Source organism: Myotis lucifugus, unplaced genomic scaffold, assembly GCF_000147115.1.
Source record: "Myotis lucifugus unplaced genomic scaffold, Myoluc2.0 scaffold_196, whole genome shotgun sequence".
NCBI lineage: Eukaryota > Metazoa > Chordata > Mammalia > Chiroptera > Vespertilionidae > Myotis > Myotis lucifugus.
In genome coordinates this window covers 924526-947226 of record NW_005871244.1, presented here as the reverse complement: position 1 = coordinate 947226, position 22701 = coordinate 924526, and the positions used below count along the sequence as shown (strand labels likewise).

Sequence of the window (22701 nt, the reverse complement as noted above, 5' to 3'; positions counted from 1 at the left end):
TGCCTCTTTCGCCATAAATGTTTGCTCTTCTGATCGTTTGATGAGGAAATACTTTGGGAAGTACAGTAGATGCTTCACATGAGTTCAGTGGAAGGGACCAGATGGACCTCCTCCACTGGGTTTTAGAAGCTGAGGAATGGCTAACCCCTTTTTTATTTATCATGTCCCCCAGTTCTCTGACAGTTCTGTGTCCCGACCTTCCTAGGGGTAAAGCCAAGGCAGAGAAGGATGGCTGGCCCTAGGTCAGTGGTTCCCAAACTTATTTGGCTTACCACCCCCTTTCCAGAAAAAATATTACTCAGCCCCTGGAAATTAATTTTTTTTAAATTTTAATAGCAGTTACTCATCGCCCCCAAATGCACCTGTGGCCATCACCGCCCCCCTGGACCGCTGCAGCGCCCACCGGGGGGCGGTAGCGCCCACTTTGGGAATCACTGCCTTAAGTTTTGTCAAGTGTCTTTTTTGCTGTGCCTCAATAATGGGGCCCCTGTGGAAGGATGCGTGTCCAACTCTACAGGCGAGGGTGTGGCTGGTTGAGTGGCTGTCGGAGGGATGTCTGAAATCATTGGTCAAGCATGTGTATGCTGGAGAGTTGGTTTCAAACCTTCCTCAGCTTTTTCTTGCCATTTGGCCTTGGTCATATCACAGGCTCTGAGTTTCAAGTGGCCCATTTGTACAACAGGGGTGATTAATGTCTACTATCTCACACTCTGGTTGTGAGCATTGAGAGAGAATGCATATGGTCAACATAATGAATGATGGCACAGTGCCTAGCACATTCCAAAAGCTCAAATGTTAGTAGATATTTATTCTACTGTTGAAATGTAAGCACCGTTTGCCCCTGCCTACTTCTTTTTGCCTCCAGTTATCTTGGGCCTATGTGTAGAATTTGCCCTTCCCCTGTCCCGAGCCCTAGGCCTTGTCTTTCAAGATGTGTAGAGGGTCTCCTTCTGAGAAGCCCTGTGTGACCTCATCCACATTCTCCCATCTATCTACAAATACGTCTTTTTTAAATATGTTTTTTATTGATTTCACAGAGAGGAAGGGAGAGGGAGATAGAAACATCAATGATGAGAGAGACTCATTGATGGGCTGCCTCCTGCATGCCCCCTACTGGGGATCAAGCCTGCAACCTGGGCATGTGCCCTGACCAGGAATTAAACCATGACTTCCTGGTTCATGGGTCAACTCACCCACTGAGCCACACTGGCCGGGCCAAATATGTCTTTACTCCTTCCCCAATAACTGTACTATCAACTTCCTGGGTAAGGGCTATGATGCCTGACTTATCTTTCTCTAATATCTGCACTCCCACCAGGGCCTGATAGGCTTACAGTAGACCCCTAATAAATGTCAGGTGAATAGAGGAGAGTAACATGTGTGTATTTGCTTTTTGGGTGTTGTCTGTGTATATGTTACTGTAGTGAGTTCAAGTCTTTATGTGCATCTCACAGAGTGTTTATAGTTGTGTGTGTGATGAGGGCTTGCTTCCAGGTGTGCCAGATGATGACAGTTTGTGTCTGTTTCTGAGACTGAGTGCATGTTTGTGTGTTTCTGTCTGTGATAGCGCATCTGTGGTTCTTTCTGATGGGGTGGATGTCCATTTGTGTTCCTGTGATGGATTCTGGGCAGCTATTTCTGAACAGTGTCAGTGACAGTGCTGTATGCCTGCGGGTACATGCATGTCTATGACTGGATCTATCCGTCACAGGTATCACATATATATGTTTGCCTTTGCAGCAGTGCATGTGTGTCTCAAGCATTTGTGTGGCTTCCTGGGACAGCACAAGTTTTTATGTGACAGTGCATATTTGACGGTGCCAGTGCCTTTGTGACAAGTTCTGGTGGTGTGTCTGACAGACATTTCTGTGTCATTGTCACATGGTAATGTAGGTCTACGTGAATCTCTCTGGAGTGCCTGTCTTTCTGTGACTATCTGTGTCATTCTGGGATATGACTCTCTGGCAGCATGCCTGCCTGACAGTGGATGGAGCTCTTTGTGACAGTGCACGTCTCCATGTGTGTCTAGGACAAGTTTACATGAATGTGATGATACGTATTTGTGTATATCTCATTTGGTACTTCATGTGTGTCTCTTTGGAGTGCATGTCTGTCTTCCTGCAGCATGAGGCCCGACTCTGTTTTTCTCAAATTTGTGACTAAGGGTTTTTACCACCTCTCAGCCCCTGTCTCTCACCTGGAGCACACCCCCAAGCCACCACCACTCTGGCTTGCTCCTACATCTCAAGAACCACCCCCCCACACCCGCCCTTCCAGATTCTGGACCTGCTGACTGGGCTCACAGCTGGCCGGGTTTAGCCCCAAAAACACCCCCACAGGCCGCCTCTCTGTGATGCTGCCTTTGACCAGCATGCTCCTGTTATAGTGGTCAGGGGGTTGCCCTCCCTGGCAGCTAAACAGAATCTTCCAGGATCCCCAGCTTCAGTTTCAGGGCAGGGGCCATGGGTCGCCTAACCTAGAGGGCCCTTGTCCTTGGTGAGGAGCATCCTTGAGAGACAGGGTTCTGGATAGCCACTGGCCCAGATTCTGAGAAGCTGGGCCTGGCGTTATCTCCGTGCTAATCTTGAGGCAGCAGCAAACCAACTTCCTAGGAAAGGAGGGGGTGCAGCTTTTTTTTTAAGTTTTTTTTCTATATATATACATATACGCACATATATAAAAACAACCCCGTGCAACAACCAAAACAAATGCAGTTGCTGCAAAGGGATTCCCAGAACCGGTTTCCTCTTCGCGCGCGCCCCCTCATTTGCATGCAGACCCCGCCCCCACGGAAGATCCGGGCGCGTATTTGCATAAGGGGGTACTTGAGACCTGGAGGGTGGTATGCAAATGAGGACTGGCTCCGATTGGCTGCGGTACAGCAGGTGCCGCGTCCGGATTGATCAAAGCCAAGTGGGCGGGGCCGTCGCTCTGAGCGACTCTCTCGGGAGGCGCGTGCCCCGGCTCAGTAGCGTTGGGGCTGGCGAGCGCGACGAATCAGAGCATTGCGCCGTCTGTGGGCGCTTCTGGGCCACCGGCTTCTCCGCCTTCCACCCTGGCGCCCCCAAGTCCTGGCTCCCCATCCTCGCTGCCCAGGGCGTCGACGCCCTGCGGGCTCAGCGGGCTCAATCTGCGCAGCGCCTCCTCCATGTTGAGCAAACCTCTTCAGGGGCTCGCGGTGGCCCCCGTGACCCCCACACCGCCGCCAGGTGAGCGAGGCTTCTTTACCGCTACCAGGCCGGGCGGGCAGAGGCGATGGAGGGCGACCCGGGGGGAGGGGGGAGGGTCGCAGCGGGGCTTAGCACGAGGCCACCCTGACTTCCTCGCCTCTGCCTGCGTAGGAGGCAAGGATCGGGAAGCATTCGAGGCCGAGTACCGACTTGGCCCCCTGCTGGGAAAGGGGGGCTTTGGCACAGTCTTCGCAGGACATCGCATCACAGACCGGCTCCAGGTATCCGCCACGAGGATCTGGGGAGGGTCAGGTGTGCGTGTGGCGGGGGCGGGAGACCCGCGGCTGGGTTTCTGATTGACTGGGAACGATCCCACAATATGTGTGAGGTCGGGTCCAAAGAGCCGGGACCCGGCTTGCGGGGGGCGTTCGCGCGCCCGCGTGAGTGAGTGCGTGTGTGGCGACTCAGGTGGGCGTGTGGGGGAGGGGCAGGGATTAGGGAGGGCCTGAGAGTGAAACAGGGAGCGGGGGCTCCTAAGGACTCTAGACCCCGGGATCCAGGGGACGTGTAAATGTGTGTGAAGGTGGGGTCCCAGAGCTGAGATTTGGGGGATTTGGGGGGCAAGGTCTCCAACATGGAATCTTGAGGAACAGGACCCCGAGACACAGTCGGGCGTCTTGGGGCTTGATTTGAAACATGGAGCGCTTGGGTGTGAAGAAATTTGGAGCTCACAACCTGGTCTGCGAGGTTCTGGGCTTGAGAACGGAGCTCAGGGCCGAGGGCTGAGGGCGGTGGGAGAGGTGAACTTGGTCCTGGGGACTTGGCGGGCCAGGGAGAAGCCCCCGGCTCTTTGGGGGTCGTGGTGTGGTGTAGTTGGGGCCACAAAGACTAGGGTGAGGCTCAGGACTGGGAAGGACCCGGGGGTCATCTTCCGCCCCCTTAACTCCCGCCCGTTTCTCCAGGTGGCCATCAAAGTGATCCCCCGGAATCGCGTGTTGGGCTGGTCCACCCTGGTGAGTATCTTCGGAGTCCTTCCTGACCTGGTGGCGCCATAGCTGATGATGGGCTCTCTCGCCCCCTTGCCTCTCTATGGCTTGTTCGCCTCCCTGGGCCCTGTTACTGACGAGATCACTCCTCCCAGCCCGTGTTTACTCCCCTGCAGTGACATCTACACCTCCACACAATTCTGACTCACCCTAGTTCCCCTAGAGCCCTGGATTCTCCCCTCCAACCCCCCTCTCTCGTCCTCCCTCCAAATGCTGCCTCAGGGGCTGCCCGCAGGGCATGCTGGTGGGAAAAGGGGGGGCAGAGGTCACTGGTTGCCATGGTGACGGTGGCTGCTTCTGTGCCGTTAGCGCGCTAACGGACGGCAGGGCGGGTCTGGGCCAGTTGTAAATGCGGGAGCGCCCCCTGGCGGGAATCTGGGAAGGTGCGCCTGCGCAGTAGCGGAATTTTCATGGCCGTGAGAAAACCTGTCTGCAGCTGTGCGAATCGGTGGAGTGGCCAGCAGAGGGCCCCATCTCAGGCAGAAAGGCTACTTCTGAAAGTCCTTGTGCCCACGTGGGTTTTCTAGAGGGGCGGCTTTTGTGGCTAGTAACATTAATGCTCTTTATTGAGTACCAAGGTATGCCTCAGGTTTTGCTTCATCATAAAAGGCTTACTGTATTCCAAGTCCCACTAATCACTTTCATTCAAACCGGTTCTAGATGCTTGGTAACAGTAAAAAAAATACCGTGATAACATTGAGTTCTTAATTTGTGCCTGTTCCTTTACAATCGCTCACTTTCAGCTACTTAACAAAAGTAAATTGAGTACCTGCTATGTCCCAGGCACAATTCTAGGCACTAGGGAAAATGTTACCTTTATTGAGAGCTCGGTTTGTGCTAGCTTCTTTTCTACTAATTGCTTTCACCTACTGAACACATACTATGTATTGAGCCCTACCCTGTTACCAGGCACTGTGCTAGTGCTTGAGCTATGTCAGTGAGCAAAACAGAAACTGTTACACAGTAATGGTATTTATTTAGTGCTAACTCTGTGCCAGATGCTATGCTGTAAAGTGCTTTCATCTATTTAACACTATTGAGCACCTACTGTGCATAGGGTACTGTTCTAAACTCTTTGGAGATGTCAGTGAACAAAACAGATAAAAATATTCCATAATACAGTCTTTCTTTATGAACCACTTTTATCCCTGGCGGATTTGGCTCAGAGATTACAGCGGCCGGTGGACCAAAGGGTCTTGGGGGTTCGATTCATGGTCAAGGGCACCATATCTTAGTTGCAGGTTCAATCCCCAGCCCCTATTGTGAATGGAAGGTGACCAATCAATGTATCAAACGTTAACGTCTCTCCCCCATCCCTCCACTCTAAAAAAGTCAATGGGAAAAATATCCTCCTCGGGTGAGGATTTTTTAAAAAAATTAAAAAGAACCACTTTTATTTGTTCTTGAAATATTTACTGAACTCCTGTTACATGCCAGACCTGCATAGGCTTTTGGCTTTAATCACCTTCCCAATGGCTGTGTGAGTTTGAGCCCTTAAGATGAGGAAACAGACCCAGGGAAGGAAGTGGTTTGCTCAAAGCCAGATAGTTAGGAGGTTGAAGGGCTATGATTTAAGTTCAGGCCAGAAGTCAGCCTCAGAGTTACTGGCCTAATGTCTGTGTTCTCTTCCCTCTCCCTGTTTCCTCCCACAGTCAGAGTCGGTCACATGCCCACTGGAAGTAGCACTGCTGTGGAAGGTGGGTGCAGGTGGTGGACACCCTGGTGTGATCCGCCTGCTTGACTGGTTTGAGACCTCAGAGGGCTTCATGCTGGTCCTTGAGCGGCCTTTGCCTGCCCAGGATCTCTTTGACTACATCACAGAACAGGGCCCGCTTGGTGAAGAACGGAGCCGCTGCCTCTTCACCCAGGTAGTGGCAGCCGTTCGGCACTGCCACGCCCGTGGAGTTGTTCATCGTGACATCAAGGATGAAAACATCCTGATAGACCTCCGCCGAGTCTCTATCAAACTCATTGATTTTGGTTCTGGTGCCCTGCTTCATGATGAGCCCTACACTGACTTTGATGGTAAGACTTTCCTAAATCTCAGTGGGGAGATTTTTTACTTTTTATATCTTTATGGACTCTTGACCTTTGATCTCCAGTGCTGGGGTGTAACCCTTGACCTACATTGTAACTTTATAAGGTTCTTGATTTTTAATATTGAGGGCTCCTCCTGCCTTGCCCTCTGTTAAAGCCCATCTTCTCACAGTGCCCTGACCTTGTTCTGGGCTTTTATTCTGGTGAGGGGATCCTGTTTCCTGAGTGTTTAAGTGCTTTTGTTCTATGAGGGGACTCTGCTGTCTTTAGTGCTCTTATTCTGGTGATGAGACCCTGCTGCTATATTTAAAGAGCTCCTACTGTGGTCACAGGACCATACTTCCTGGGGTGGGGGTGGAAAGAAGGGCATTATTAAAAAAATGGTCTAACCTCTGGCTTACCTACAGGGACAAGGGTATACAGCCCCCCGGAGTGGATCTCTCGTCACCAGTATCATGCACTCCCGGCCACTGTCTGGTCACTGGGTATCCTTCTCTATGACATGGTATGCGGAGACATTCCCTTCGAGAGGGACCAGGAGATTTTGGAGGCTGAGCTCCACTTCCCTGACCATGTATCCCCAGGTGAGGCCCTCACTGGCCCTAGCCCAGTGGACTCCATACCTCCCAGGGACTGGTGCCCCCAACTAACTGCTAATTTCCTGTGTGTTTCTGACCTGCAGACTGTTGTGCTCTAATCCGCCGGTGCCTGGACCCTAAACCTTCTGCTCGACCCTCACTGGAGGAGATCCTGGTGGATCCCTGGATGCAGACACCAGCTGAGGATGCACCCCCTGATACTCCTAAAGGGGGTTCTGCCCCTTTGGCCTGGTCCCTGCTGCCCTAGTTGGGCTGCCCCATGGCCATGCCACAGGAATAGGACATCTGTTGATCTGGTTTTACAGGTCATTAAAAAATCCAGTGTTACTAGGGTCAGAGATTGGGGATCAGGGGTCAGAAAACATATGCCAAGTCTGCCCAGTCCCCATCCCAATCCTGTTAAGGAGCCTTCCTCCCAGAATTTACAGTTTCTTATTCTGGAGGGGGGACTTCCTTGCTTCTCATTTTACTAAGTATGTTTATTTGGTTGAAGTTAATTCCATTCTGAGCCCCAGGAATCTGTGTTACAACCCTTACACTGGCACCTCCTGCCTGCTACACCACACAAACTTAGTTGAAATGCTCTAACTTGGGCAAGGGTGCTTTTGTTGGAATACCCCAGCAGCTCTTATTTTAGTAAAGGGACTGTTTTCCTTTAGTGTAGGTTAAGATTCCATGTTCAGTCAAGCTGCTTGCCTACCTCAGCCCAGGGTTGATTATTCTGGGGGAGGTAATGCCCTATTGTTATCCCAGGGCTTTTTTTTCTCTTTTTTTGTCTTGTTTTTTTTGGTGAAGGGACCCTACTCTGTTATTCCAAGTGCTCTTATTCTGGTGAGGAGAAACCCTACTTCCAAGATTTGGGAAGGAATGGGAGATGGACACCACCAGAGTCCACTAGGATGGGTTGGATGGTTTTTTGGGGGGATAGGGTGGGGGAAATAAGTCTTGTTGTTTGTTCTCCTAGGGCCTCCCCCTCCACCTTTTTTGGATTCTTGCTGCCTCCTTCTGAGCCAGGATTGTCCAGTTGCTGAAATGTAAATACTTATGTATTAGGAGGAAGGGAGCTCCAACTGTGTCATCCTCTCCCTTCTCCACATGCCTGGATTATTTAAAAAGCCATGTGTGGAAACCCACTATTTAATAAACGTAATAGAATCACAAGTGACTGGTCAGTTGTAGTTGCAGTGAGGCGTTTGTGGAGCATCTGCTGCGTCTGAGCCAAGAGGGAGATGGAGTGGATCTTACCTCTGCCCTCAGGAAGCCTGTCTTGTGGTGCCATCCTAAAGATCTTTTATGGATTCACACAAAACTATTGACAGCGCCCCTTCCCCAGCTCTTATGTAATGACCAGTAGGTGCAGAAGGGCTCCATTGGACACATACTGAAGATGTTTGGGACACATCCCTGATTAAAGATGGCTAGCTTAGGGGCAGGAAACCCCCCCCCCCCCAATTCTAGGGAGGAAGTAAATCCCTTCCACGTGGGAAAAGAAAAGCCCTTTCAGGCCATTGGTGAGGGTGGGGCTAGGTTTGAGTGCAGAGTGGGATCTTGCCAGCCCTTGATTTCTAACACTTGTTTTGCCCTTACCTTTTCGCCTCTCCCTTTTACCTTTAAGTGCTCATCTCTCTTAATTCTTGACTTGCCTTCCCTATTCTATCTTGTTTTCACTTGTCCCCACCTCAGCTGTTCCTTCTCTTGCCCTGCTTTCAAAAGCTGGCCGGTAAGCCTCTCGGGCTTACCAGTCCACTTCTTAGTTCTTTTCCATCTCAATGTTGGCTTACTTGCCCTCCCTTCTCTGGCTCAATTAAACTCTCCTGTGCCCTTTCACTTGTATATTCTAAACTGCCCTGATTTAGATTACCTGGCTGACCTTCACCTGCCCCGCCCCCTCAAACATCATTTGGCTCCCAAAAGCCCGAAGGCGCACAAAGGGGGGTGGTTTCTCTCTTGGAAAGGGGAAAGAGGAACTTCAAGTCCAACCAGGAAAGACCTAGTTTTGGTGTGGAAAGGGTGGTGCCATCAGAAGACCATGCCAATAAAGAACGGAGATAAGAGCGGGGCAACTGAACCAATGAGACGACGAGACGGGATGGGCGGGTGATCTGGAAAGCGATATCAATGAAGAGGGCGGGTCGTAGTAACGGGAAGAGGCTGTGCGGGGGGGGCGGGGCGGGGCGGTGCTGAGCTGGCCTTACGCCCGATCTCCCTATCACGTGGAATCGAAGTCCTGAGGCTTCAAAACGGCGATCTGGACCAGACAAGGAAAGCCACTGCTCTGGTCAGCCCTTCCCTCGTCCTAGCCTACCCCAGAGGCCCGGAAGCGGAAGTGACAGACACGGAAGTGGCCTGCTGTTGCCGAGGGGACGGGCTAGGCAGATGCCAACATGGCAGCGGTTGGGTCTGGCTGTTCCACCGCGGCGGCCGGGCCAGGAGTGGTCTCCGCGGGGGCCTTGGAGCCTGGTACCATGAGTGCGGGTGAGGCAGGCTGTGGCCAAGCGGTCGGCGGCGGGGCAGGGGCAGGATCGCTGGGGGACATCAGGAAGGTGCTTGACTGAAGCGAGAGGGAGCATCCCGTATGGACCGACCAATGTGTGTAGCGGGGGTGAGGATGGGTGGGGAGGGAAGAAGGAACAGACCATTGTGAGTGTGTGGAGGGTGGGAAAAATCAATCCCGAGGGTGATGGGGGGGTCTCTTCTGCATAGGGAGAGTAGAGGCTATTTTGAGTCTAGGGGGATATTTCCTCTTGGGGAGGCTAAGACCATTCTGAGTGTGTGTGGGGGTCCTTCCTTATGGAAAGGAGAGACCATTCCGAGGGTGGGAGAGTTTTCTCTTTATACAAGGGAGAGGTTATTCCGGGTGGAGGTTCTTCCTTATAAAGGCACAGGGGCTATTGTGAGTTAGGGTGGGGCAGGTCCTTCCTTGTGTGATTTAGAGAGTCCATTTTGAGGATGGGGATGTCCTTCATTATATGGGGAGCAGGCCATCTGGGGGTCCCCTCCCAATGGAGGTTTATTATATGCTGGAGTGGGGGGGGGCAGTCCTTCCTTATAGGGCGGAAAAAGGACGTTCTTAGGGTGCCAGGCTCTTCCTTATAGCCAGGATTGTTCATTGTGTGAGGAAAACAAGGAATAATTCTCGGCTGGAGGTAGAGGAATGCAGTGGTTGGAGGACTGGACCATGTGGAGTAAAGGGAAATTTCCTTATATCATTGAAGGAACCAGACCATTTTTGGTGAAGTAATCATTGATTATATGGGGCTCAATCCTTGGGACAGTGTGGGAATCATATCTTATTTGTTAGATTATTTTGGGTCAGAAAGAATCTGTCCTCATAGGAGGGAGGGGTTGGAGAGACCATTCTGAGTGTGGAAGAATAAAATAATTTCTTAGTTGGGGGAAAGGCTGTTTCTTAGGGAGTGAACATGCTTTATACCAGCGGTTCTCAACCTGTGGGTCGCCAACCTGCGGGTCGCGACCCCTTTGGGGGTCGAACGACCCTTTCACGGGGGTCGCCTAAGACCATCGGAAAACACATATATAATTACATATTGTTTTTGTGATTAATCACTATGCTTTAATTATGTTCAATGTGTAACAATGAAAATACATCCTGCATATCAGATATTTACATTACGATTCATAACAGTAGCAACATTACAGTTATGAAGTAGCAATGAAAATAATTTTATGGTTGGGGATCACCACAACATGAGGAACTGTATTAAAGGGTCGCAGCATTAGGAAGGTTGAGAACCACTGCTTTATACGGTGGTCTCATTCCCTGTATTAGAGTATCATTCTTTACATGGAACAACCCCTCATTAAATAGAAGCAACATTACATATAAATCTTCAGTTAGCTCATCCATAAAATGGGAATCCTTATAGTTCCTTCAGAGATCAGAGCAATATTGGGGTCTGTTGTAATACATATAAATCCCTTAGCCCAGTGATAGGCAAACAGTAAGCACTCAATAGATGTTGAGACTGTAGTTGGTATTTTTTTCTGGAAGAGAGTTGCTTCTCAGGGGAAACGGGGTGTCCAGGGCCTGCCCTGGCCATTTCCTAACACCTCAGGAAGGATTCCAGGTATGGGCCCCGCCCACTTCTACCTTTCTGGCTCTTCTTCCTGTGACCCTCATCGGGTTAGGATGGGCAGGCAGAGGGAGGACAAAGCAGTGGTGGCTAGGAGGATCCTGGTTGAAAAAGGAGAGGGGAGGGTGGTGGTATGGCTATGTCCCAAGCAGCTTCTGACACCTTCTTCCTCTTTGCTCTTTCCATCCCCCACAGCTCACCGGCGCCTCAAATACATATCCCTAGCCGTGCTGGTGGTTCAGAATGCCTCCCTCATCCTCAGCATCCGCTACACCCGCACGCTGCCTGGCGACCGCTTCTTTGCCACGACTGCTGTGGTTATGGCCGAGGTGCTCAAAGGTCTCACCTGCCTGCTGCTACTCTTCGCACAGAAGAGGGGTATGAGCCAGGGAGGGGCGGGGGCCGTACTGGAGTTCGGTAGGATTCTGCCTCTGTGTGTGTGTGTGTGTGTGTGTGTGTGTGTGTGTGTGTAGACCTGCACCCACATGGAGGGTTTGCTGGGGGAATATCTCTGAATCTGTAGAGTTGCCTGGGAAGTGTGTAAGTGCAGCCAAGCTGCCTTGTTCCTCCATCTATATTTTTATACCCAAAACCCTGTATGAGTGAGCCAGTCTGTACCCATCAATGGCAGGTGACCCTTACATGATGATTTATTTAGTCTCTTTAGCTTTTTATTATGGGGAGCTTCAAACACAAAATCAGAGAGAATGATAAAATGATAAAATAGGAAAATATCCATGTACCCATCACCCAGATTCAACAATTATCAACTGATGGCTATTAAACAGTGTCAGTGAGCCAGTGTCAGTGAGCCCTAGCCGGTATTGCTCAGTGGATGGAGAGCATCAAGCCCTTGGATTGAAGCATCCTAGGTTCAATTCCGGTCAAGGGCATGTACCTCAGTTGCAGGCTGCATCCCCTCACATTGATATTTCTCTTTCTCTCCCCCTCCCTTCCACTCTCTTAAAATCAATGAGAAAATATCCTCAGGTGAAGATTAATAAAAAACAAAACAAAACAAAACAAAAAAACCAGTCAGCGATTATCCACTCACTGCCAATCTATATGTCTGCCTACCTATGCCCCCCCACCTTATTATATTGAAGTGCAGTAAGTCGTCACTTAATGTCATCAATAGGTTCAGCAACTTTAAATGAAACAATGTATAATGAAACCAGTTTTACCACAGGCTAATTGATACAAATGAATTAAGTTTATAGGCATTTCAATAGATATAACACAATAACATTAAAGAAAACAATGTTATTTGAGGACCTGCCCTATGTCCCACATGAAATATTTCTTTATAGTTTTTGTTGATTTCAGAGAGGAAGGGAGAGAGAGAGAGAAACATCAGTGATGAGAGAAAATCATGGATCGGCTGCCTCCTGCATGCCCCACACTGGGGATGTGCCCGCAACCCAGGCATGTGCCCTTGACCTGAATCGAACCTGGGACCCTTCAGTCCACAGGCCGACACTCTATCCACTGAGCCAAACCAGCTAGGGCGTCATAAACATTTTTTAAAATGTATTTGAGTCAAATTTTTTTATTGAATTTATTGGGGTGACATTGGTTAATAAATTTATAAAGGTTTAAGGAGTACAACAATTCTATATTACATCATCTGTATATTGTATATTCACCACCCCAAGTCAAGTCTCTTTCCATCACCATTTATTCCCCCTTTACCATCTCCAACCTCTCCCCACCCTCCTTTCCCTCTGGAAATCACCATACTATTGTTTGTCTAGAGTCTAGACGGTGTTTTTGTTTGTGTTTTATTAATCCTTCACCTTTTTTTTTTTTAAATATATTTTATTGATTTTTTACAGAGAGGAAGGGAGAGGAATAGAGAGTTAGAAACATCAATGAGAGAGAAACATCGATCAGCTGCCTCCTGCACACCCCCCACTGGGGATATGCCCGCAACCAAGGTACATGCCCTTGACCAGAATCGAACCCAGGACCCTTCAGTCCGCAGGCTGACGCTCTATCCACTGAGCCAAACCGGTGCTGGCACCTTCACCTTTTTCAACGAGCTTCCCACCACCCTCCCCTCTGACAGCTGTCAATCTGTTTTCTGTATCAGTGTTTGAGTCAAGTTTATATCAAGATCAGTGTTTTGTACTTGGTTAAGGTCTTCTGAGTTTGTTAACCTCTATATTTCCCTCCAATTCTTTTTTTTCTCTCTCTCTCTAATTTGTAGAAGAAACCAGGTCATTTGTCTTGTAGACTTTGGGTAACCTAGATTTTGCTGACTGCCTCCCAGCAGTTCTATCCTCTGTATTTAACATGTTCTTCTATCCTCTGTATTTCCTATAAGGTAGCTTTATCTCCTAATTTAAACACCTCCCTGAAGGCCTTCTTCTTTAAAATGTTGCCAAGTCATTTCTCTATAAAGGCCTTGCATGTGGTTATGCCCTCAGCACTTACATTGAACAAGACATTCTTACCCACTCTTTACTCCAGGGCCCTGGGAGACAGCAGTCTAGGGACCTACCTGCTCTGCTCCTGATTGATTCTCAGACACTTTCTAGTGAATACTGCATGGCAGGCCTTGCTGTGTCTGTGGAGGAGGGTGTTAACAGCGCAGACTTGCATCTTGCCCTCATGGGGCTGATACATTAGATGAGGAGAAACAAATAGCTGCAGACTTAGTCGCAGGCTTTCATCTCTTACCTACAATTTCACACACACACACACACACACACACACACACACCCTGCTTTTCTTGTCTCTGAATTTGGTGGTAAAGCTTGGCCTGACCTGATTTGGGGCTATTGATATATTTGTGTGTTTCTCCTTTTCTCATGTGGTAGGAATATGAATGTGCTTGATTATGGTGTGTAGCCCATTTATGTCAGGTGTGTTATATGAGGTATATAGTATTTTGACCATGTTACCTTTCTAACACCTGAAAAAAAATTTTTTTTAATATATATATTTTATTGATTTTTTTTTTTTAAATATATTTTATTGATTTTTTACAGAGAGGAAGGGAGAGGGATAGAGAGTTGGAAACATCGATGAGAGAGAAACATCGATCAGCTGCCTCCTGCACACTCCCTACTGGGGATGTGCCGATAACCAAGGTACATGCCCTTGACCGGAATCAAACCTGGGACCCTTGAGTCCGCAGGCTGACGCTCTATCCACTGAGCCAAACCGGTTAGGGCTATTTTATTGATTTTTTTACTGAGAGGAAGGAAGAGGGATAGAGAGAAACATCAAACTACGGCCCGCGGGCCGGATCCGGCCCGTTTGAAATGAATAAAACTAAAAAAAAAAAAAAAGACCGTACCCTTTTATGTAATGATGTTTACTTTGAATTTATATTAGTTCACACAAACACTCCATCCATGCTTTTGTTCTGGCCCTCCGGTCCAGTTTAAGAACCCATTGTGGCCCTCGAGTCAAAAAGTTTGCCCACCCCTGGGTTAGACATTGATAATTACTCCTGGGGTTAATGCCATGAAAGGCAAGGACAGGGGATGTGAGTGAGCATCGACAGGTCCCACGATAATCTTGTGTAGTGGTTGGGTTTTCCCTGAGGAGTGACACCGAACTGCCAAAAAAGTGGGACGAGCTTTGCAAAGGCCTTATTATATAGGAAAGTATTCTCATTGATTGATTGGAGCAGGTCCCAACCAGACTTTCTGCTTAACAGTCAAGCATGCGTATTTCCATGTGTTGGAGGTGACTGCTTGGTGTGTGTAGGGCTGACAGAAAGCTTGCAGGCCAGTAAGGAGCTAGGTTAAGTCTACAAGTGGAGTGTAAAAGTATCCCTATTTGATAAACAGCCTTCCACGTACACTCCTTGGGCTCCTACTTAATGCTGACGAGTTCATTGTACAAATGTGTATTGAGTGCTTGCTCTGAATGGGGCTTTGCGCCAGGGAGGTAGGCTCTAAGATAAGTGAGGTATGGCCTGTGATTCTCAGACACAGTGTTACGTCCAGTGTTAATGGACTGCTGTATTTATCCCACTGAGTATCCGAAAGGCCTGCTGGAGACGTGCTTCCTCTGTAGGGAAATTGAGAGCACAGACTCATTCTAGTCCTCAGGGAGGCAGTGTGGTGGGGAGACACGGGACCAGGCCTAGTCCCAGCCTGCAGAGGATCCCTATCTTTGGTAGTCAGTGCTAAAAGGGCTCTCTTCCATCCACCAAGGTAACGTGAAGCATCTGGTCCTCTTCCTCCACGAGGCTGTCCTGGTGCAGTATGTGGACACATTCAAGCTTGCAGTGCCCTCTCTCATCTACACCTTGCAGAATAACCTCCAGTATGTTGCCATCTCCAACCTGCCAGCTGCCACTTTCCAGGTGAGCCCCAAGCCCAGCACGGCCCTGGAGGAACTGGCGGGGGTGGGGGTGGGAGTGGGGGTGGGGCTGCAGAGAGCGGGAGCTCTTATCACCTTTGGTATATCCAGGCAACTCCCTCGACCTCTGTTTCCTCATCGGTGAGAAATGGGAATGGAAATGGTAACAGCTACTCACTGGGATGCTGGGATGTTTGAAAGATATGATACCCGGGAAGAGCCCTTGGTTGGTGATAGATAAGCTTCAGGCTCTTTTCAGGCAGTCTTATGAAATGGTTAAAGATCCTGGATTCAGGGGCCAGGCTGTCCAGGTTCAAATCCCAGCTCGATTTTCTAGCTGTGTGATGTGTGGTGTTGGGTGAGTCACTTAAAATCCCTGATCCTTAGTTTTCCCGTCTTTATTTTATTTTATTTATTTTTTAAAATATATTTTTATTGATCTCAGAGAGGAAGGGAGAAGGAGAGAGAGATAGAAACATCAATGATGAGAATCATTGATTGGCTGCCTCCTGCTCACCCCACACTGGGGATCGAGCCTGCAACCCAGGCATATGCTCTGACCAGGAATTGAACCCTGAGCCAAACCAGCTAGGGCACTTTTCTCATCTTTAAATTAGACATTACAATAGCACGCACTTCATACATGAGGATTAAATGAATGAATTCACATGAAGTGCTTACACCCACACCCAGCACATAATTTGCTAATATTGTATGGCGGACTCATTTGTATCAACAGGTATTGATCAAGACCTCCCTCATCATGATGTCTACCATTCAGTCATTACTTTCTGTGTGAGGTGTTTGACGTACACCAGCCATATTTGACAGCAGATGTCAGGGCTCGGATAGGGCAAGTGCTTTCTCCCTCATCACACAGCCAGGAAATGGGGTTGGGATGTGGGCTTGGGTGTGGCCGGGGACTTCTTGCACAGTCAACCTCCTGTGTACCTTCTGGGAGGAACCTCAGGGCAATTTAGCCACATCTGTCAATGGGCAGCAGCTGGAAATGTTTGCTATTTTTATTGTCATCTACCCTGTCCCCGCATTGTGCCTGGGGGCCCACAGTGGGTGCTGCCCCCCATGTGCACATGTCGGGGGTCAGCGGCAGCTCTCAGTGTCTTCCACATGCCACTCGCAGGTGACGTACCAGCTGAAGATTCTGACCACAGCCCTGTTCTCCGTGCTCATGCTGAACCGCAGCCTTTCCCGGCTGCAGTGGGCCTCCCTGCTGCTCCTCTTCACGGGTGTCGCCATTGTCCAGGCACAGCAAGCCGGTGGTGGGGGCCCACGGCCACTGGATCAGAACCCTGGGGTGGGCCTAACAGCTGTCGTGGCCTCCTGTCTCTCCTCGGGCTTCGCAGGTGTCTACTTTGAGAAGATCCTCAAAGGCAGCTCAGGCTCCGTGTGGCTGCGCAACCTGCAGCTGGGCCTCTTTGGCACAGTGCTGGGCCTGGTGGGGCTCTGGTGGGCCGAGGGCGCCGCTGTGGCCCACCGCGGCTTCTTCTTCGGGTACACACCTGCTGTCTGGGGCGTGGTGCTCAACCAGGCCTTTGGCGGGCTACTGGTGGCTGTTGTTGTCAAGTACGCTGACAACATCCTCAAGGGCTTTGCCACCTCCCTGTCCATCGTGCTGTCCACTGTTGCCTCCATCCGCCTCTTTGGCTTCCACGTGGACCCATTGTTTGCCCTTGGTGCCGGGCTGGTCATCGGCGCCGTCTACCTCTACAGCCTTCCCCGAAGTGCAGCCAAAGCCATAGCTTCTACTTCCACCTCGGCCTCTGGGCCCTGCACTCACCAGCAGCCTCCTGGGCAGCCACCACCACCGCAGCTGTCTTCCCATCGCGGAGACCTCAGCACGGAGCCCTTTCTGCCAAAGTCAGTGCTGGTGAAGTGAGGGCTGGCAACGGTGTGGGGAGACAGGGAGGGGGACTGGGTGGAGGGTGTTGGGCATCTGCAGGACCCAAGTTGCCCCTAGGGCCTGGCCCCTCTGGGGTTTAAGGTCTTTTGAGACTTTGGGAGGGGCGTAGGGCTGGGCGGGCCCTTGCTTGTCCGCTGAACCCCCCCTCCCATGGAGGGGTGTTTAGAGCCACCTCCTCTGTCCCAGTCTCACCCCTTTGAGGACCAGGTTGGGGAGGGTATTGTCATTTAAGGCCTTTTTATCTGCCTCCCTCCTTCAGCCAGAGGTGTCCTGTCTCATGCCTGGGAGAGTCCCTCCCAGTAGTCCCTGTACCTTTGTAAGGACAAATTGGACAAAAATCCTACAGCTCTTTAATAATGACCGATGCCTGCCTGTGGGGTTTCATTTCCCATAGCTCCAGGCCTGCTCTCCTTCCCCACCACACTGGATCATGTTAGCAGCTCTTTTTGTGGCCTTCAGGCAGCTTCCCTGACGCCGAGACCCCTGAAAGTGGGGCTCTTGTGGGAGAGGTCGGGGCGAGAGCTGAGATTTTGCATCAGCCTGGTCCAGAAATGGGGACTATGTGGTTTTTAGTGGTTTGGGGATTTGTGTAATCAGATCATTGATGATCCAGGGTATGGGAAAAGCAGGGAGGGAGGTCCCTGAAGTGGCTGAATCACTGAATCTAAGAAATACTGTCAGTTGCCAGATGCAGGGTTATTTTCTGAGAGAAAAAAATAAAGCTGCCAACCATACTCTTCGCTACCCCACTGGCTGAATGAGGCATCCTTAATTCATGGGGGAGGGGGTGTGTGTGTGTGTCTTAAAGTTGCTGAAATATGGAACTTGCCCCATGCATTCCTCAAAGCTTATTAACCCCTTAACTGTCTCCCGGGTGTGTGTGTATGTATGTATGTGTGTGTTGGGGGGGGGTGTCTGTGCCCGTGCGCACGCTTGGGAGATGCCTGGGCTGTCTTTGCTATGTGTAAATAGGGCCATTGGACCTTTATTTTTGATTAACTTGTTCTGATTTTTTTGTTTTTTAAGGAACTGTAATGAACCAATGTCAGGATACCTAATGCCAAATAAAGATGTTGTATTTATTTAGTCCACGTGTAGCTTTCTGACCCAGGGGACCTGCTCTCTACACATGGGCTCTATTACTAACCCCAGGATTACCAGGCTCACTGCTGTCACCCTCGCTTGCTCAGAATGCCTGCCTGCCAGCCCACCCCAGCTTTCTGTGTTTTTCTTTCCTTCCCATTTCCACCACAGGTTGCTCATCAAGGTGAAGGGTTCGTAGCTGCTGGGACTGAAGACGCTGGCCTGGCCTCGTCCTCCTTTCTTGCCCTGGCTCAGCCAGGACCAAACTCTGATCAGTATTAGGGGTGGGGGGGAGGCAGACACCGATCCCCCCATCCCCACCACCCCCACCCCCACACAGGGCTGACACACCCAAACTGTCTGATAAAGGAGGGCCCAGATAGGAACCACCTCAGCCTCCAGCCCCTGCTGCCCCCACGTCCCTGCCACCCCCACAGTATTTCTTAGGTGAGTTTTTGCAAATAAACTGCTTTGCATCTTGCCACCTTGGGTTGGAAAGCCTCAAAAATGCAAGAGAAGGAAAGCACTCTGGCCTGGTGGGTTCAAGCCACTGTAAAGCTTTTATTATTAAAAACCACGAGGGTTCAGTCCTGCTGCTTGGTTCGGGAGGCCTCGGCATTGGCCCGGAGCACAGCCCCTGGGGATGGGTAGGGACGCTGCTGGAAGAGGGGCCCGGCGGCTGTCGTGTCTGCACCCGTCTTAGCCTCGTTCCGCTTGGGGAGTCCTGTTGACCAGGTGCCCCTGGGGATGACAAGAGGGTCAGGAGGTGGGAGTGTGGGATGTGGAAGGCAACCCCCTCCCAAGCAACTGATGAGGCAGGGAAGGAGAGAGTGAGGCAGAAAGGAATGATCACCAGTGCAGGGAGTCCATGTCACTTACCGGGGTGCATCTGAGTATGCGCTGGGGTCCATTGGGTCTAACTCTTCATCCTTCCGGCTTGAAACTGTGGAAGGAGGTGGCAGAACAAGGTCTTCAATGGAGGCACAAGGGACCGCTTGATCACTGAGCTTCCCCCATTGCAAGCACAAATGGAGTCCACAGCTGCCATGGCTGCAGCACCTTCTCCCAAACCCCGGGTTCAGGCACTTGCATGAAGGGAAGTAAGGGCTTCCGTTCGTGCTGCGCCCCTGTGCCCGCAGCTTTACCCGGGTCCAGCCCTGCCCAGCTTACCCTTCTTGCTCTTGGGGTAGGGAGCCAGCTCTTCCCGGCGATGGTGGCGCCGTTCTTTGGCCTCTTCTCTGTCCACCTTGTCATATCCACGGTCACGGTCCCTGTCCCGGTCCCTGTCCCGATCCCTGTCCCGATCCCTGTCCCGCTCTCTTTCTCTGTCCACCTTGTCATAGCCACGTTCACGGTCTCTGTCTGATTTCTCATGGCCCCGGTCAGACTTCTCGTGGCTCCTGTCGGATTTCTCATGGCCCCGGTCCGATTTCTCGTGGCTCCGGTCCGATTTCTCATGGCTCCGGTCCAACTTCTCCTCAGCATCTGGGGACACAAAAGCCTTGAAGTGACCTCCTATCTCCCACCTCAGAACCCAGTGGCTGTTGCCTTTGCCAACCTCTCTTGCCTGGGGCTGGGTTGGCCTGTCTCACCTGTCCCTCCTGGACCCACTATCATTTACTGAGCCCTTTCTGAGAAATGCTAGAAGCGCGTGAGGCACCCTGGGACCTGCCAACTCACCTGCATTACTGTTCCTGAGCTTCTTAGCAGATTTGGTAACGATGGAGTTGGAGTCGTGTGGGGAGAGCCAGGACACCAGGTCTGTGTCCACATTCCAGTAGTAAGGGAGTCCGCTGCAGGGCAGTGGGAGGGAGGGAAGAAGTGTCAGCACAAATGTCCTCCCCTTGTAGCCTCAACTGCCTCCCAATCTCTACCTATACCTACCCCATGTCAGGACCCTCCAGATCCCTTCCCTTGTGTCCCCTATTTCCCCCAAGGCCAGGGACAGCACAGGAAGGGTGAAAGCAGAAGTCAGCTCCCCCACCCCCCGAAGGTCTCCAAGCTTACCAGGAAGGGTCAAACACCTTGTACCAGTTGGGTGGCAGGCCCTCCAACCGGGTGGCCTCATAGTCCACGGGATCATCATCGTAGTCCTCAGCAATGATCTCTTCCTCTGGTTCTGCCAGGACAGGCAGAGGAGGAGAGCGGTAAGTATCAGGGATCCTCATCCTACAGTTTGGGCCTGGAGAGACGCTCACATTCACACGGACATGTGTGCGTGTGCCGGATCTCACCAGCCATGGCACATAGCGCTCACAATCCAAGTCCTAGCATCTCAACAGTGAACTTCGAGCTCTCCTTCCCGCCGGCCGGCGCCTTTCCCTTTCCCCTCCCCTTTCCCCCAGGCGCATTACCATCACCTTCCTCACTCCCAAGCTCCAAGGGCCCTTCCTGAGGCCATTTCCTCTATAAATTACTTCTTCTACCTCTATGATTTTCCAAATAAATGTTCTCTTATAGTTTGAAAAAAATAAACAAATAAATAAATAGCGAACTTACCAAAACATGTACGTACCTAAATCTGTCCTGTTCCTGGTTTCAGATAAGACAGGGGTGGGGAACCTTTTTCCTACCAAGGGCCATTTGGATATTTATAACATCATTCACGGGCCATACAAAATTATCAACTTAAAAATTAGCTGCTATATTTGGTCAAACATTTCATTAACTCACTCCTAACGCCTTGGCAGGGCCAGACCAAATGATTTCACGGGTCTTCTATGGCTCACGGGCCAGATGTTCCCCACCCCTGATATAAGATACAATGTTACCCAAGCCTATTTGGCTTCAGAGTTTTGATAGGGATTTATCCATATTCTTTCAGTTCCTGAGCTCAAAGAGTACATAGCAGCACACTACCAAAATCAATTTGGAGAAAATGAGTTTAAACAGCAAGAAGTTTCTCTAAAAATGTCCAAATCTATTCTGCTCCCAAGCTTAGGAAGTCGGGGATTTCTGACTTCTGTATTTTTAGCAGCAAGAATTTGGATAGCAAGGGATTTATTCAAACACTGCTCTGAATCCATTCAGTTCCTGACTGGACTGACGCATACTGTTGTCAATTAACATCAGTAGACTAAAAAAGGTATATTGTCAACTCAATATCAGGCCCTCAGTAGGCCTGTCATGGACTTCAGCTGTGGATATAAATAACAATGAAATGTATATTTCAGCAACAGCATATTGCCTGTCACTGTAGGCCCAAAAGAGATGTCAGCTATAATCATTAGTATTGTTAACAAGGTATATACCATCAGAAAAAAAATTAGGTGCACAGGGCCTGGCACCGAATAGACTTAACATAATGTGTATCCAGGCACTTAGTACAACCAAAACACATATTGATATGGTAAACAATAACCTATATAACACCAGCATAGTGCCTAGCACCGCAGTAGGTCTGAAAGAATGTTACCATTATGGTAAAGGACACAGTATCAGCATCCTGACACTCCTTTGGGCACAGGAGACTGCAGTACATGACATGTATCCTCCTATTAGATACTCTGTTATCACTTCCATGGATGGATTGAATCCACCATGCAGTAGGCCCAAATAGGTATCAGCTGTCAATAGTAAGGATGAAATGTCTATCTTCCCCGGATTCCCACCCCCACCCCATACTTGACACCCAGTAGGAATGGGTGTCAGGAATCCGTATGGTTAACAAAAAAATGCCTGCCACCCCACTGCTTGGTGCACAGTAGGCCCATGTATCATACAAGTGGCAGTATCAACAACAAAGTAAGTGCCTGTCAAGCCGGGCACGTGGTAGGCTCATCTGCTCTTAGCGCTCTCACCGGGCTCTAGATGTTTGAGGATGCCTCTCTTGGCCAAGCGGGTCTGCAGAGCAACGGGCAGCGGCATAGCGAGTAGCAGGCAGATCTAGGGATGGATGGACAGACTAAAAACCAGCTCCAAAGAAAATCTGAATCGATCCTATAACCAAGCGCCTCCTCCCCAGCGGGTGCTCATCTGGACCCCCACCACCTCACCAGTAGCTGGGCAGACGAAACTGCGCTCAAAGGTGGAAGAGATAGGTGGCAATATTAGCAAAACTCTCACCAACCCTCCTCTTCAGGCCCAGCGCTCCAGAAGCCAGTTCCTCTCCTAGGCCCTGGCCTCGCCCATTGCCGTAGGGGGCGAACGCGGCTCCCCCACGCCACAGAAATGGTCTCACCTAACGTCCCCCAAAGACTGCCGGGTGGGAGGAACCAAAGAGCTAGGATGGGGATGCACAGGGGAGCACGTCCTCCGGCTTCAAAATATGCACGTCCCTCGACGTTACCAATAGAGTCACGCAGGTAGGGGAACGCTGTCAGACAGGTCGCATCCCTGTCGTCGCCGCTAGAATCATCAGGACCACGCGACTCTTTCCTTCCAAAGCACAGAGCTAGACCGTCTCTCCCCAAGACTGGAAATGAACTGGGC

At 50.4% G+C, this 22701-nt stretch overlaps 3 protein-coding genes across 13 annotated transcripts; 2 read left to right on the top strand and 1 right to left on the bottom strand.

Annotated features, from left to right (window-relative positions):
* Positions 1 to 1121: 1121 nt before the first annotated feature.
* Positions 1122 to 11276, top strand: PIM2 (Pim-2 proto-oncogene, serine/threonine kinase). 2 transcript variants are annotated; one of them, XR_001349896.2, is made up of 7 exons: positions 1122 to 3209; positions 3342 to 3451; positions 4133 to 4183; positions 5869 to 6241; positions 6661 to 6837; positions 6936 to 7157; positions 11142 to 11276. XR_001349896.2 is itself a non-coding variant. In XM_006097185.3 (6 exons), the coding sequence occupies exons 1-6, from the start codon at positions 3149 to 3151 to the stop codon at positions 7097 to 7099; spliced, it is 936 nt and encodes a 311-aa protein (XP_006097247.1). In that variant the 5' UTR covers positions 1122 to 3148; the 3' UTR covers positions 7100 to 8013. The 2 variants fall into 2 exon arrangements, 1 of the variants encoding a protein (XP_006097247.1); XM_006097185.3 differs by lacking the exon at positions 11142 to 11276 and having other exon boundaries at positions 6936 to 8013.
* Positions 9054 to 18751, top strand: SLC35A2 (solute carrier family 35 member A2). Of its 3 annotated transcripts, none has more exons than XM_006097184.3 (5): positions 9054 to 9327; positions 11142 to 11324; positions 15119 to 15270; positions 16998 to 17144; positions 18442 to 18751. In XM_006097184.3, the coding sequence occupies exons 1-5, from the start codon at positions 9237 to 9239 to the stop codon at positions 18550 to 18552; spliced, it is 684 nt and encodes a 227-aa protein (XP_006097246.1). In that variant the 5' UTR covers positions 9054 to 9236; the 3' UTR covers positions 18553 to 18751. The 3 variants fall into 3 exon arrangements, with proteins under 3 accessions (XP_006097246.1, XP_023616688.1, XP_006097243.1); XM_023760920.1 differs by lacking the exon at positions 18442 to 18751 and adding an exon at positions 10845 to 10940 and having other exon boundaries at positions 9060 to 9327; positions 16408 to 18273; XM_006097181.3 differs by having other exon boundaries at positions 9062 to 9327; positions 16408 to 17144.
* Positions 18752 to 18806: 55 nt separating this feature from the next.
* Positions 18807 to 22685, bottom strand: PQBP1 (polyglutamine binding protein 1). Of its 8 annotated transcripts, none has more exons than XM_006097178.3 (8): positions 22451 to 22685; positions 22071 to 22155; positions 20786 to 20839; positions 20278 to 20389; positions 19951 to 20063; positions 19441 to 19755; positions 19150 to 19213; positions 18807 to 19011 (listed from the first exon to the last, which is right to left on the bottom strand). In XM_006097178.3, the coding sequence occupies exons 2-8, from the start codon at positions 22135 to 22137 to the stop codon at positions 18855 to 18857; spliced, it is 882 nt and encodes a 293-aa protein (XP_006097240.1). In that variant the 5' UTR covers positions 22138 to 22155; positions 22451 to 22685; the 3' UTR covers positions 18807 to 18854. The 8 variants fall into 8 exon arrangements, with proteins under 8 accessions (XP_006097240.1, XP_014318486.1, XP_006097238.1 ...); XM_014463000.2 differs by having other exon boundaries at positions 22336 to 22467; XM_006097176.3 differs by lacking the exon at positions 22451 to 22685 and adding an exon at positions 22340 to 22430.
* Positions 22686 to 22701: the final 16 nt, after the last annotated feature.

What these genes read in the sequence shown, in the direction of transcription:
- PIM2 (XM_006097185.3), top strand. Translation starts at nt 3,149, where the DNA reads ATGTTGAGCAAACCTCTTCAGGGGCTCGCGGTGGCCCCCGTGACCCCC. An exon ending in GCATCACAGACCGGCTCCAG is followed by an intron (nt 3,452 to 4,132) that starts GTATCCGCCACG and finishes CCGTTTCTCCAG; the next exon opens with GTGGCCATCAAAGTGATCCC. An exon ending in CCCTGACCATGTATCCCCAG is followed by an intron (nt 6,838 to 6,935) that starts GTGAGGCCCTCA and finishes TCTGACCTGCAG; the next exon opens with ACTGTTGTGCTCTAATCCGC.
- SLC35A2 (XM_023760920.1), top strand. Translation starts at nt 9,237, where the DNA reads ATGGCAGCGGTTGGGTCTGGCTGTTCCACCGCGGCGGCCGGGCCAGGA. An exon ending in GCCTGGTACCATGAGTGCGG is followed by an intron (nt 9,328 to 10,844) that starts GTGAGGCAGGCT and finishes TTGAGACTGTAG; the next exon opens with TTGGTATTTTTTTCTGGAAG. An exon ending in TGCCAGCTGCCACTTTCCAG is followed by an intron (nt 15,271 to 16,407) that starts GTGAGCCCCAAG and finishes TGCCACTCGCAG; the next exon opens with GTGACGTACCAGCTGAAGAT.
- PQBP1 (XM_006097178.3), bottom strand. Translation starts at nt 22,137, where the DNA reads ATGCCGCTGCCCGTTGCTCTGCAGACCCGCTTGGCCAAGAGAGGCATC. An exon ending in AAGGTGTTTGACCCTTCCTG is followed by an intron (nt 20,064 to 20,277) that starts GTAAGCTTGGAG and finishes ACTGCCCTGCAG; the next exon opens with CGGACTCCCTTACTACTGGA. An exon ending in GCTCAGGAACAGTAATGCAG is followed by an intron (nt 19,756 to 19,950) that starts GTGAGTTGGCAG and finishes TTGTGTCCCCAG; the next exon opens with ATGCTGAGGAGAAGTTGGAC.